The sequence below is a fragment of the Ascaphus truei genome, unplaced genomic scaffold (assembly GCF_040206685.1).
Source record: "Ascaphus truei isolate aAscTru1 unplaced genomic scaffold, aAscTru1.hap1 HAP1_SCAFFOLD_594, whole genome shotgun sequence".
NCBI lineage: Eukaryota > Metazoa > Chordata > Amphibia > Anura > Ascaphidae > Ascaphus > Ascaphus truei.
Genome location: NW_027456927.1, coordinates 128,916 through 143,503, shown reverse-complemented (window position 1 = coordinate 143,503; position 14,588 = coordinate 128,916). Strand labels below are relative to the sequence as shown.

General features: G+C 44.6%; 2 protein-coding genes across 7 annotated transcripts in view; both read right to left on the bottom strand.

The window, feature by feature from the left end:
* Positions 1-443: 443 nt before the first annotated feature.
* TEKTIP1 (tektin bundle interacting protein 1) lies at positions 444-9,960 on the bottom strand. 2 transcript variants are annotated; one of them, XM_075584452.1, is made up of 5 exons: positions 9,801-9,960; positions 9,350-9,534; positions 2,839-2,931; positions 790-915; positions 444-567 (listed from the first exon to the last, which is right to left on the bottom strand). In XM_075584452.1, the coding sequence occupies exons 1-5, from the start codon at positions 9,872-9,874 to the stop codon at positions 506-508; spliced, it is 540 nt and encodes a 179-aa protein (XP_075440567.1). In that variant the 5' UTR covers positions 9,875-9,960; the 3' UTR covers positions 444-505. The 2 variants fall into 2 exon arrangements, with proteins under 2 accessions (XP_075440567.1, XP_075440568.1); XM_075584453.1 differs by lacking the exon at positions 2,839-2,931.
* A 1,290-nt stretch (positions 9,961-11,250) lies between these two features.
* FZR1 (fizzy and cell division cycle 20 related 1) overlaps positions 11,251-14,588 on the bottom strand; it is a 13,937-nt gene continuing 10,599 nt past the window's right edge. For all 5 annotated transcript variants that reach the window (XM_075584435.1, XM_075584440.1, XM_075584436.1 and 2 more), the window contains 3 exons: positions 14,099-14,203; positions 13,131-13,223; positions 11,251-12,605 (listed from right to left, as the gene is read on the bottom strand). In XM_075584435.1, coding sequence (XP_075440550.1) covers positions 12,564-12,605; positions 13,131-13,223; positions 14,099-14,203 — 240 coding nt within the window. In that variant the 3' untranslated portion in view covers positions 11,251-12,563. The remainder of the gene's footprint in view (positions 12,606-13,130; positions 13,224-14,098; positions 14,204-14,588) is intronic.

Sequence of the window (14,588 nt, the reverse complement as noted above, 5' to 3'; positions counted from 1 at the left end):
AACACACGGATTCCCTCTGCTCTCTCAGTAACACACGGATTCTCTCTGCTCTCTCAGCAACACACGGATTCTCTCTGCTCTCTCAGTAACACACGGATTCTCTCTGCTTTCTCAGGCCGAATTCCACAATGCTCCTTTATTGACTTACCAAGCATTAATTTACGTTAACCCATCATCAGTTGGTAATGGGTATCTTCAAAGCTCATTAATGCAGTGTTAAGTGCTGTTTTCAGTTGTAACAGACCCTTGCCTTGACTATAATGGACGTTTGTACTAATCATATGGAAAAGAGGTGTTCCCTGTAACATGTTCTCCTGCTACACTCCAGCAAACCCAGACTGGAGCTGAGCACCCATGACCCACATTATACCAAGAACAATGACATAACATATGCCGCTAATGATTGCATTGTATCAGAAAATCAATTTCTCATCGGCACACACTTTTTTCCAGGTGCCACTTATTTATTTATAGCTGCCACAGATTCTCCAAACATATTTCATGTTTATTTGAATTCTGTGTGTGTTGTTCCTGGTTCAATTGCCCCAAATCGGTGTCTGTTCAGGACTGAAAAAGAAGGAAGAATGTTACATACATACAGTCCTAGGAGGCCAGACTGCATATCCCAGTACCCTACAGTCCTAGAGGTGCCAGACTGCATATCCTGTCCTAGTGGTGCCAGGCTGTGTATCCCTAACCCAGCAACCCCCAGTCCTAGAAGTGTCAGGCTGTATATCCTCCAGTCCTAAGGGTGCCTTGCTGTATTTCCTCTCCAGAGACACTACATACCAAACTCCTTTGGGGGGATAGGTCGGTCTCTCCATTGGAAGGCGCCCCAGCGGGGAGAGGTCTGCAGGTACTGAGCAGGCATGGTGGGGTCATACCAGGCTGTCTCCCGCAGGTGCTGGGCATAAGCTGCAGAGACCATAATTATATACAGATTGTAAGACTGGGATATATATAGTGCACAGATTCATAATGAGCAGCAGGGGGGGGGGGTGTGCGTGTATAAAACATACATACAGTACAAACACACACAGCCCCCCCCCCCAATGCACATTTAATATGACAACTTATTTAGTTCATTACTATATGTTTTTTTCTTCTCATAAGTATGGGTCATTTAGTTCAATACTTTGCCCAAAACATGTCAATGTAACCCCCCCTCAGCAGGTACCTACACTCCCAATGTTATAGTGCCCTGTGTATTTCCTCCCCGGAATAGAGAGAACAGGAAACAAAACACTGATGTAGTCAATAGCATGGGATGCGTGACATGTATGCGGTGTCTAAGGGGTTAAAATGTAAGAGCACTATGTGCAAGCTTAAAACCGAGTTAAAAAAAAAAAACAGAAGTGCCTTAATAAATATAAGGTCGGAAATATAAAGTGAGAAAATCTAAATAAATAAAGTGAAGGAAAAAATATATACTTCCCAATCTTATTCCCAGTAGGACTCCAATTGACAAATATACACATATATAATATTGTGGGTCTGGGTTTTGAGCTTGCGAAGAAAAAAAAATATACATATACATATATACACACATACCCCCAATATAATATATATATATCCAACATTTTGGTCCCCGGGGGGACCTTCTTAAGGTGACCCGTCTGGCATATGTGTGCATTTTGGACCCAATAAACCACTTTTATGTGACTATCTCTTGTGCTGTGCCGGTATATTGGATCTCTAGGGCTCCTTACAGACTTTAACTATTTACCCTTTACCGTGCTCCACACCTGCCTCGTGCTGAGGCTTTTTTTCAGTGTGTGTGAGAGAGAGAGAGAGATATATATATATTTCGGAAACAGCTAGGGTAGGACAGGAATTCTAACGCAGGTATAAAAGGAGGTGTGGGCTTGGTAAGGAAAACGGTCAAAGCAGCACACAGCCAAAAGGAGCCTGGGTCAGGGTCAATACAAAAAATATTCTTTATTATGGTTCCATGGGTAAAAGGAGGCACAAGTACCTTCCTACGCGTTTCGTACCCGTCGGTGCTTTATCCTTGAGAATGGGGAATTGGAGGATAAAGCGCTGACAGATGCAAAATACATAGGAGGGTACTTGTGCCTCCTTTTAGCCATGGAACCAGAATATTTTTTGTATTGACCCAGACTCCTTTGACCTTTTTTCCTACTACTCTGGACCCAATATTGACGGCTGATCACGCTGTGGCTGACACTCCCTGAGTGGGTTGAAGGAAAAGTGAATAAACTATGCTCCCAAATGTGAATGGTGTATTATTGAAGATTTGATCCCGAGAACTATTTATTTGTGAGGTTATAGGGGTGTGAGTTTTTCACAGCTACACGTCACCTGTGAAGATATTATTGTTTTGGAAGAGAACACCCATGTGAATGCATTACTGTTTATTGCTCACCCACTCAGAAGGGAAGCCACTTCTTCAGTGTTTTCAATCCAAATAACATTTGACATTTCTTTAAATGTACTTGAACACCCACACACACATCTTGCTATAAAAGGAGGTGTGACCTGTTCCCTGGTCAGTTATCCAAGCTCCTAAATAGAAGCGCAAATAAGCCAAAAGGAACAGGTAAAAAGAAAAACAGGGGAGGGAAGTAGGCTGCCATATAGGACTTAAAGAAACCAAAATATTGGTAGGTAAATTTCCTATTTTCTTCAGCCTCCTCTTGGCAGCCAGAAACAGCTGGGATGTTCCAAAGCAGTTAAATTGGGTGGGTACATCCTTAGTAGCTGAAGGAATTACAGCTTGTAAAACTTTCCTCCCAAATCTCTCATCAGCCGAGGCCTGGAGATCTAACCTATAATGCTTAGTGAAGGAATGCAATGAGGACCATGTTGCTGCCTTACAGAGGTCTTGTCCGGTGGCCTGTGCTTTCTCCATCCAAGAAGTTGCTATAGCCCCGGCTGAATGAGGCCAAATTTTCTGTGGTGGAAGCTTCCCTACAGAAGTAAAAAATGGAAGAGAAAAAAACGGAGCGCTAACAGATGGAACAATCAAAGCAATTATTCAGAGTGCGTTTTCCATAAAAATTGTATGATTGTTTGATTGTTTTTTTTTGTCTTCATGACCAATGAATAAATGTATCACCCCACCTACGAGTTTCACGCCCTGGTGCTTTATCAAGGTGTTTTACATACAGGTGTTACACAGGTTTATTATAAGTATAGTGTACAATAAATCATCCTATCTCCTTCCACCATTGGTAAACTCCCCCTGGCGCCCTTAGCATGATGTCAGCGCGCCTCGCACGCGACCCCGACGCTCCCAGCACGTGACGTCATCAGGTTGGACTGTACCCGACGCATGACGTCAACGCGCACTCACCGTACAACATCAGCGCGCCTGGTATTAGCCTTTGAATAGAGGAAACTTTATTGATAACGAACAAATAGCTCGTGAACACAGAGCAAAAAAAAATCATTCAAAAACACAAACAGGAACCCGAAATCCTGGAAGATTACTGTATACATAAAGAATGCATGTATAACAGACACCTCAACAGATAAGCATGAGGAATAAACCCCATGCTAGAAGAAAACATAACACTGCAGAGAGAAAACTAAATACTGATAGAGAGAATATAATATATACATTATGGATTAATTGGTAAATCTATACGTTATTGACCCTACATGCTACCCTTCCGATACAGTAAATTGTTTATTAATACTCAGGGGGGTAAGGAACCTATATTTTGTTGTTAACCAAAACATATTTATTCATAGATTTGAGCTAGATCTGAACAAAATGTGTATTCAATGGTTATCCACATTCATGTATTGTACCTAAGTGAAGATAATAAATATCCAATATATATTAGCATGTGAGCTTTGGTATAGAATATGCTCACATTATAATTATAATATGGTACTTGCATGAAGTATGACATTTACTCACAGAGACCATGAATTTCTACATAACCGATTATATTAATGAAAACCACTTGAATTGATATAACCATTGAATACACATAAAAAAAATTAATATACATAAAGAATCAACACAGAAGGACTATAGGTGCAGATCAAATCTGATACGTATACAGATTCCAAATGGGATTAGGCCAAACGCATGGCAACCAATCCCAATACAATGTCCCATATAATATCCAATATCATAATTGTGAAGGAACAGAGGATTACACAAAATGCCACCTCGAAATGTCCCACTCGCGCCCGTTCAAAAATAAAACGTCTCTCTAAGATGACACAGGGAGGTCAACAATAGATGTAATACGTCTTAATTTTACATTTAACTTTGGATTTGATTTAATTTTTACTAAATGGACACAGATCCCAATCAGAATTCAAGCTGAAAGGAATGCAGGTCCAGAGGGTGAAAATCCAAAGTAGCTCTCGACGATCCGGGGAGTTGATCCTATTGCCCCCACAGATTGGGGTTGGTACATGTTCAATACCTAGGAATGAAAAGGTATCAATATTGCCCAGGCTAGAGGATGAAAAACGGTGGGACACTGGATGTGTAAGACCCCCTTTGGATATGAGACGCACGTGTTCCATAATCCTTACTTTGAGGGCCCTGGCTGTACGTCTCAGATACGGCTTACCACAGCAACAGGTCAGCAGGCAGATCACAAATCGTGTATTACAATTGATAAATGACTTGGTACTGTACCGCTGACCTGTTTCTGTGGAAGCAAGCCATGGGGCTAGTTTCATGTATTTACAGATTTTGCAATGAAGACATCTGAAGGAACCTTTTGGTAAGGACTGCTCACTGGTATTTTTAGAGTAAAAAAACAAAAACTTTGTGAAACATAATTTGCAATGGTCGTAGCTCGCTTAAATACAAACTTAGGGCCCTCCTTAAATATCTTTTTGAGAGCTGGTCCCACAGATAGGACACCCCAGTGGCATCTTATTATATTTTTAATTTGATTTGCTTGGGAGCCAAATTGTGTAATAAAGAGTGGGACATCCTGGGTGGAGCTCTTGCATCTTATTTTGGAACATAGCAGACCGCTCTATATCACGAACTTCTTCAAAAGCACGAATAAGATCTGCACGTGAATAATCTATTGTACAGATCCCTGGACTGTGTGAGGAAGTCAGCGAGGTTGGAACAATTTCGCCTCAGTCTCATAAACTGCCCTTTGGGAATTCCCCTTAACAGAAGTATAAGCTTCGCTCGTGGCTGTTACGATCCATCTTGAAATAGATACGGCTGAAGCTGCATGCTCTTTTCTGGGACCTTGAAGAAGAATGATCAGCCTTGAAGTCCTCCTAAACTCAGCTGTCTTCTGCGTATAGGCTGTCAATGCTCTAACTACACCCAGATGATGTCATATTCTCTCCTTTTCATTAGAAGGGTGAGGGCAAAAGGAAGGGACCACATATCCGGATTCACAGCAAATTCTGATACAACCTTAACACAGAAGTGAAGAACTGTTCGCGTGACAATATTATCCTGATGGATCTGGAAATACGGTTCCTTGCCTGATAATGCTTGCAATTCTCCAACGCTGCGTGCTGTCGTGATCGCTGTGAGAAATACAGTCTTGGTGGTGACGGTTTTAATGGATAGGTCACTTAAAGGCTCAAGAGCCGCTCAAGTGAAAGCCTCCAAGACAAGAGATTCAGATCCCATGAAAATATGAGAGCCTGTATCTGCAGTTTAATCAGATGGTTGCCCTGATGGATCTGGCGACAATAGGATCGAATGCAATTTGCCTATAAGGAAGGGCGCCAAAGCTGACACTTGTACTTTCAGTGTAGCAGGCTTGAGCCCTTTTTGAAAACCTAGCTGTAGAAACTGCAAGATCTGTGGAGTTGTTGCACGGAGCAGATTAATACCTTGATTGTGACACCAGTTAAACAATATCTTCCATATTCTGTAATATATAGCGGAGGTGACCTCCTGGAGTGAAGTAAGGTATCAAATCACCTGATCTGAAAACTCCAATGCTCTCAAAGAGCTCCTCTCAAACTGCATGCAGTCAATTGAAGGAAACCAGGGTTGGGACGGAGAAATCAGCCCTTGCGTTAGCAGGGAAGAAAGTGGAGGAAGCCTCCATGGAGTGTTTATTGAAAGGTTCTTTAAGTCTGCGAACCATGCCGGTCTGGGCCAATGCAGTGCTAATAATATAGCATTCACCCGGTCTCTCTGGATTTTGCATATCATCTGGAGTAACGGAATGGGAGGAAAGACATATACGAGAGGGAATGTCCATATGACTGACATGGTGTCTCAGATTGTGGTGTTGAGATCTTGCCATCTGGAGCCAAAGTGAGAAACCTTTGTGTTTGCTCTGGATGCCATCAGGTCTATCAATGGAAGGCCCTATCGATGTACTGTATCAGTGAATACCTGCGGACACAACTCCCATTCTCCTAGTGGAACAGCTTGCCTGCTCAAGAAGTGTGTCTTTACCTTTTTGTCTCCCAAAATGTAGGTAGCTGAAAGATGGGGAACTGTCTGCTATGCACACATGCAAAGCTGTAAGTAAGCGGGTGCAGGCAGGCTTGAGTGTTGCAGGGAGTAACGGCTTGGATGGCTGTTGTGTTCCAGAGGCAGATAAAGTTTGCAGAGAAACAAATTAGAGACTAGGTGCAAAAAAATAGATACTTAAAGAAAGTGTAGTGTCAAAGGGTACTTTTAAATACCTGACTGTCCTGCCTCCGTGCTCTCCCGGCATCCCACGTGACCAGAAGTGATGTCAGTATCCCCGGGATCCACATGATCAAGGCTGCAGGAGAGGAATTCTGCGTCCCGCACCACTAAACGAGCAGCTCTGTACCTGGCTTCTAATTCCTCTGCACAGCCAAAGGGTCATGGCAATGCAGGTGGTTCTTCCCTCAGGACAGCTTAAGAGCGGCCAGTTTGGCAGAAAACAAGTACACATCCTTTTCCCCAGCTTATGTAGGACAATAATTATTGCCCAGAGAACAGGCCACACCTCCTTTATATCTGCATCAGAATTCTAGTCATACCCCAGCTAATAGGAGTTATATCCCAGATGTTTCTGACTGCCATAGAAGACGCTGAATACACACACACACACACGCCTTCATCCAGCAGTGGATCAAGGACTAGTATGTGTATATATATCCAATAAAGAATATCACTTGTAAGCACATTCACATGTCTTAGACAGGTCTGCAACCCTGTCTTTCAATCATTATCACCTAGACATGAACACACAATGTGTCACCTTTTGCCTGGAAAATCCATTCACATGGAGCCCATTTAAGCAAATGCATTGCCGTTCACACAGCTTTCAAGCACAGCATGGGACTAGCAAAGCAAGTCATTTCCCAGAATCCCTTGCTGCAGTAGGAGCACTGTATGATAGGTGATAATGGTTGAAAGGCAGGGTTGCAACCTGCCTAAGACATGTGAATGTGCTCACAAGTGAATACGGTGGAGGTTATTTGTTGCCTTTTTCACCCACCATATCTTAAAATGTATATGACATAAATATAACAAAACCGAGAAGCGCACGCTCCATAGTGTGATAAAGTATAACAGCGTGGTGAACATAGGAAGAAGTCTTCGATGCTCATCAAGCAGCTGGCTGCAAAGTGTACAACCCCACGCGTTAAAATGTAGCAGCCGAAGTAAACGAAGTAAACGCGTTCGAGCTGGAAGGAGAACGAAAAGTCCCAGCATCCCGCTGATCTCCTTGCTGAGTGCTCAGACAGAGATACAGGTGATCAATTCAAACTCTGCGCTTATTTGAGTCCATGTAAGCGGCAAAGTGTGACGTGATGACATCACAACCTTACATGTTGTGTCAACACAGGGATGACTTCATCAGCTCGAACGCCGTTTACTGCGACTGCTACATTTGAACTCGTGTAGTTCTGCGCTTTGCTGCCAGCGTAATCGAAGACGAGTCCCTATCCACCCCACACTGCTCCCGGGGGCCACGCACACCTGAGCTGGTTCCGGTAACATGAATTGAATCATTCCAGTGCAAGTTTTTAATACGCATCAGGTGAGTGGGCATATGGAGCGTGCACTTCTAGTTTTAGTTGCTTACAATCTTCCTAGATGTAGTACATCTCTTGGAGAAGCAGCCCCTGACACCAGGGGGCATTTATACCTATCGCTCATAAGCACCTTCATACTCACAGTTGTGTCATCATTTGACACACTTAGGGACTTTTGGCTTGGACTTTAGTTTTTCTATTTATTCCACTTATTACATTTCACCGCTGGTTTGTATGTGCACATGTACACAGTTTAGCACAAGGGCACTTTATATATGACAGATTAGAGTAGGGGTGCGCAAAGTTTCCCCCTGCGCCCTCCTGCCTGTTCACCTCCCCTGCTAGGCTCCGGTGTTTAATGACGCCGCAGGGTCATGTGACGTCACGTTGCCGAAGACCAGGTAGTAGAAGTTACAGAGACCTCGCACGGTCCCCCGGCATTTCATTTGAATGCCTTGTGTGAGAGTGCAGGACCTCTGTAACCGCCGCGCCCCCTCCGGAAAATCTCATGCTCCCCAGTTTGCACATCCCTGGTTGAGAGGAGTGCTGATCCCCAATATGTTTTAGTGTATATATAGATATAGATCAGGGGTGGCTAACTTAGCATTTGAGCTTGCTGCGTGACCTCCGGGGGGTCAGCCTCTTCTCGCGCTGGGCCCACACCAGAAATCAAGCCCTACCTCTGTGAGGCCAGAGCTCCCCTCCGCAGCAGGACCCGGTGGGGAGAGGCGAGATGCAGGGCAGGCTCAATTTATAGGGACGGCGTGAGAAGAGGCTGAGCCAGTGCAGCCCCAAGATCACATCGAGAGGAGGGGGTAACATTGTGAGTATGGGGGAAAAAGGGGTCAAATTTTGAGTGAGGGGGGGGGGAGTAATTGAGCAGATGGTGAGGAATTGTGAGTAGGAGGGGGGTGAAGCAGGATTGTAAAGTGGGGAGGAATTGAGGGAGTGCAAGAAGAGGGGGAGTGAGCGAGAGAGGGGAACAATGAGTTGGGGAGGGAAATACATGGGGGGAGAGAAAAAAAGGGGGGTGAAAGCGAAGAAGTGAGAGAGGGGGTTGGGGTGGACAGGGCCACTGACAGGGGGAGCAGGTAGAAGCTCTAGTTCTGGGCAAGCTGTGGCGGCCCTGCCCGCTCCACACCGTCCGTCATCGCTGTACTTCTACTTTACCCCCACAGGAGCATCAGGGAGGGCAGTAGCCCCCTGAATTTTTTGCCCATTTATTGGTCCACCCGAGAAAAAAAGGTGTGTGTAAATACCAAGATGCTCACTGGAACGTTATTCAACAGTAGTGATATTGACAATGGTTACGGAGATAACGTGCCATTTAACTCATTATTTTGCGCTAACAGGGGTAGTAATAGCGGCTAGGTGTGTGAATGTAGATCTGTCCCCCCCCCCTTACCATGTGGCAGTGCCTCCTTCTCCCTCTGCCGGTGCTCTTGTGCCCACCTATAGAAGATCTCCCGATTCTTCCCTGTGTAGTACAGCTGACATTTGACGTCTTGCCCCCAAGGGCTGGATCTCCAGCGCATGGACTGGTGTAAAATGGGGGCGTTGGCAGGTCCGGGGAGGTACAGGAACTCATCACTGAAACCAGGGAGAGGGGGAATAATGCTTGTAGCAGTGTGCGTCAGCACAGTAGTGTACAGCTCTATTGCAATGCATTATATATACACACACATGAAGAGCAGCATATGTATTTATAGATTGCATGTGTGTATGCCTGCAGAGCTATGCATTACAGTATATATAAATAAGCAATATATATGTGCAGTTTTACATTGCACAGATGTATATTGCCTATATAAATAGTGACAAATGAGCATCACCCCTCCCTCCTGCCCCCTACTCACCTGTTCAGGGGGATAGGGAACTCCGCCTCCAGTGTCCGGCGGGGTACAGGCCCCCTCTCCTCTGGCGGTTGCATGCTAGCTTCACCTGCTCACAGCTCTGGGTGACGAGGACAGGTGGGTTGTCACTGCATCAGGTGCATAGATTGTTGTATATAAACTGCTAGCCATAGCAACGGAGGGGACTGTCACAGAGGGAGGTGACCAGTGAGCTGCTGTCTTTGCAGCACTAAAGCTACACATGAATGCACATCACCAAATAATTAAAGAGATGCAAAAAAAAAAACAGGCCATGCCTTTTTTTTTGTGCTAAGGTGAATAGATCTCCTTTTACCCTTTCCAACGTGTTTTTCCTTTTTAAGAACGAACGCCCCTTTCGTGAGATATCACCGGTTCAAATATTAAGTATCTGGGAGGTTAAAATGAAGCTCCCGCCAGAAATCAGAGCAGTATAAAGTTACCATGGCAACCTTGTACCATCAGGAGGAAGAAAACCGTTTGTTTTTCGTTTTTTTTTTTAAAGAGCAGGACATGCTTGGGGGCAAGATACGAACTAATATTATAGGAGTTACTCGTATGGGCATTAACCCCTTCACTGCCAGAGAAGCCTGCAACACATGGCTGCCGGGAGCATATGTAATGATGGAATTTAGAAGCGAGATATTCATCATAATCGCTCTAGAGAGCAGCGTGTTCTTCAGTGTACACAAGAGCCCAAGCATCATTATATACAGTGCGGCGTGCTCATCAGGGAGATGGAAATATATACTCTGTGAGACACACATGGGCACATATTGGAGGTAAGGCGATTTCACCAGTAACAGAGAATTCCTTACCCCTGGAGACTGATGGCAGATACAATAAATATCTTTAAAAAAAAAAAGTTGGACATCTTTTTAGAAGGGAAAGGTATACAGGGATATACCAATGAAGTAAACATGGGAAGAATGTTGATCCAGGGAGAAACCTTATTGCCAATATTTGGAGTCGGGAAGGAATTTAATTTCCCCTTATGAGACATCATTGGATGATGTTTCACGGGGGTTTTTTTTTTGTTTGGCTTCCTTTGTATCAAAATACCGCAAACACAAATATTATACTTTATCCTATGTCGTCTAAAATTTAACATAGGTTGAACTTGATGGCCATTTGTCTTTTTTCAACCTCATCTACTATGTAACTATATTGGTTTAGCAAAGACCCATGCATAAAGACTGGCGCACACACAGGAATGCAGATGAGGGAGTAAGACACAAGCACTGACAGACTTAGACTTGCACACGGACTGGCATAAACATACAAAATTGGCACCTACAGGGAAAGACTGGCACACAGTGTTACAGACTGGCACACACATTGTTACACACTGGCACAGTCACACTGCTACAGACTGGCACACACACACACTGGCACACTTAGGAATGCACAATAAATAAATCAGACATTGTCAACATTAAATCAGGAATATTTTTCTCTTTAAAAACAAAGAATAAAGAGGCCAACATCACCCCTTGGGTAAGGTAACGCCCCCATGTGGGGGTGGGGGTAGAGGGGAGCATCACTTAGTACAGAGTAAAAATAACCTACAGAACAGTCACTGCTCACACTGCCATTAACCTCTTAACTGCTGGAGAGGGGGTGGGGGGGTCAGCAGGAGTAGTGTAGAATGTGCTGCAAGGTGGACCAAATATATCCCGGATTAAGTGCTTTTCTTGAACTATTTTCTCTCCCTCAAAAGCCCGTCCCCCCATCACCCCCTCCCCCCTCTTCTGCAGAGAACGAAAATATGCAAAAATGTAACAGGGGGAAACACAAAAAAAAAATAAAGATTTTTTTCCAGACAGACCTCCAGGACTTCGGCATTAAATTAACATTAAAAATACATCTGTCCATTGTGTAAAAAAAAACAAAGAAAACGGCAACTTCATTAACGACCAGTTAACAAAATGAGGAACCCGGCCACCCAATCCACGTGTCCATAAAATAAACACCCCCACCTGGTGGGATTTGGCTTTCAGGGAACAGAGGGCCGCGAGTATTTCATAGCCACCCTCCCATTTTTTTTTTTTTTTAGATGGTTCAACTGGAACTCGAAAGACTGAAACAGTTTAAGGTAGGCTGAGCAGGCTGCAGGTGTATAGTTGTACTGAGTATCTACAGTGTACCGAGCATGCCCATGAATGGGGAAGGGTGGAACCTATTCCTCAACAACAATCCATCATAGATACTCTGTACCATTATAAAACACAGCATTGCCATAGTAGAGGAGTGGGTGTTATGTAGACCACTGCTTCCTTAACCCCAGCACTGTCATATGGGGCCTGCGATGCAATGTCAGTGCAGGGGTTAAGCCCAACTTCTAAGCTATACATCAACATTTATATACACACACGTACATACATACATATAACTTTTCATTTTGGGAGGAGGGTTCTGCCCCTGTCTGGCTTCAGGATCCGCCTGTACCCCCTACAGGCCGATGACGAGAGGGTAGTGGTTCCTTCCCTCCCCCCTAAAACAAACAGATTATATTTTGTTTTTAATGCTGCTCCCTCCCCCTTTAAAGTTCTCAATAGAGTCCTGTGCGCTCTGTCCAGAGGAGGCCTTTAATAAGGCTTTGAAGTTGCCAACTCCCCGTTCCCAAAGAGAGTCTGTGATCATTGGGGCTGGTGGTAGAGGTTTGTTTGTAGGGTTCAATGTCACTCGGGGAGGGGTCTCCATGGCATCACGAGAGGGGAGAGCGGAGGCAACCAGGGGAGGGGGCGTTTACCGTATTCTGGTGAAGAGGTTAAGAACAGAGACCGACTCCTAAGAGAAGAACAGAACAGGAGTTATAGACATCTGAAAAAAAGTGCCCTACAGATGGGGTATACCTCCTGCAGGGTCCCTCCCCCTTCCAGGGGAGGTATGGTGTAGTGGTTACAGGTGCAAGCCCCATTAGTTATCTTCTAGTCATACTCTTTCCTAGCCAAAATGATTCCCTTAAACCTGATTCTAGGTGTTTGTTTTGGTCTCTATATCTGGGCTGGGAATACAGCACTGGCCAACCAAGTGTTTATTCAACCTCTAGCCTACCATGTCCCTGTTAATGCCAATAAGTATAAGGAGGAAGGAAATAGGGGGGCTTTGCCTGTGCAAACTTCTGTTCAGCACAGTGACATCAGACAAAAGGGAGGAGCCTTTAAAATAGAACAGATAAGAATTGTAGGTGTTTCAACTAGGTTCACCCCCTTCAAAGGCCCTTTTGTTTTTAATGATTAAGCCGCTCCTTTATCAAATGTAATTCACAGACCCCCTGCCCCACTACATGTCAAACCTCTCAGGGTCACTCACCTTCGTGGAGCGGGTTTTGCTAAAAACATTCCAGAATCGCAGCGTCTCATCCCCTGCTCCTGTTACAATCGCCTCTCCGTCTGGGGACATGGCCTATAAGGGAGGGGACAGAGAGCAGTCACCCTTAGGAATCTGTCTCATTAACCGCTTTAACACACACGACAAAGATATTGGAGAAATGCGTTGGGTCGGCTGTTTAAATGATATTGGGAATAGATATCCCAATTTGATATATGTATGCAAATTTTGTATTGTTTGTAATAGTTGTAAGAATATTTCATTTCGGTCAGGACATATTTCCGGATGGGTAAGGGGTACCGATCTGCGTGTGCAGTGGCCATACACCGGAGCAGACTGGTTCCCCTCAGTATTTGAGGAGCATAGGGCTGTTTTTGGTCAGCATCAAGCAATCATACAACAGTATGCTCCCTACAAAGCAGCATCTTTTAGGGACATTAGGAGATCTCTCCCATAGTCCCAAACACAGTGGTTTCATACAATTGTGCTTTTACTATATTACAAGTCCACAGAGAGCGATAGACATACATATATTTTGTTGTTTTGAATGCTCTGCTACCACGTATTCTGTTCATCTTTTCATTATATTAATAAAGGTTATATTGCATTTCTTGCTACACTGCGTCAGCGTGCAATCATAGGAGCCCGTCTTTCTTCATTTCAGTGCCACAGATTGAAGGGACTTGCTGCCCAGGGTCACAAGGAGATATAGCACTAGGATTCCAACCTGGGTTTCACCCACTTCAAAGACCGTGACAACCACTGCTCTACTCCTTTAGCCCTGCAGCCCAAATATTACACAGAACACTATTATGTCCCTATTACCCCTTCAGCACCAGTGACCAGCAACGCAGTGCAAAATAGTCTCCTCGGGCACAGAAGGGTCTATTAGCCCCATGGAGGGGTGGAGGAATGCCATTCCAGCAGGGAAGGGGTTACAGTTAACTCACCAAGTACAGTACTCTGTAGGAATGCCCCGTCAACTTTGCTACCTGTGTTAGGGAGGGGTATTTCCACACCAGAATCTGGTTCTGTGAGTACCCGTGCGTGCTCACCTGTGGGGAAGAGAGAGTCCCTGCTAAGTAACACACGCTGGAAATGCCACGCAACGGAAAGCCTGGCAACGCCTCCTTTACCATTGGCTACAGTTTCACACAATACAGTTTTGCCCCGACAAACTCGGGCCTCTTAACCGCAAACATTATTACTGTGTTAGACCGCCCAGCTATGCTCCCTGCCAATAGCTCTGAAACTGTGTGTGCGGATGGCGCTGCTAAGAGCAGAAGCAAATACCAAACGCATTGCATTGAAGAGCTCCCCTTTGCTTAGCGGCACTGCAGCTTTTATCATCATCAGAATTGCAGGCTTGACTAGCGCTTTAGGAGTTAAAGCAGCAGAGTATATAAAATGTGCCCCACTGTAAAGTATTCGTATAAATCG

Bases quoted from the DNA above. Each gene is read 5' to 3' on its own strand.
- TEKTIP1 (XM_075584452.1), bottom strand. From the start codon at position 9,874: ATGCAACCGCCAGAGGAGAGGGGGCCTGTACCCCGCCGGACACTGGAG. The intron at 9,535-9,800 runs GTGAGTAGGGGG...CCCTGGTTTCAG, and splicing joins TTCCCTATCCCCCTGAACAG to TGATGAGTTCCTGTACCTCC. The intron at 568-789 runs GTATGTAGTGTC...CTTCTTTTTCAG, and splicing joins TATCCCCCCAAAGGAGTTTG to TCCTGAACAGACACCGATTT.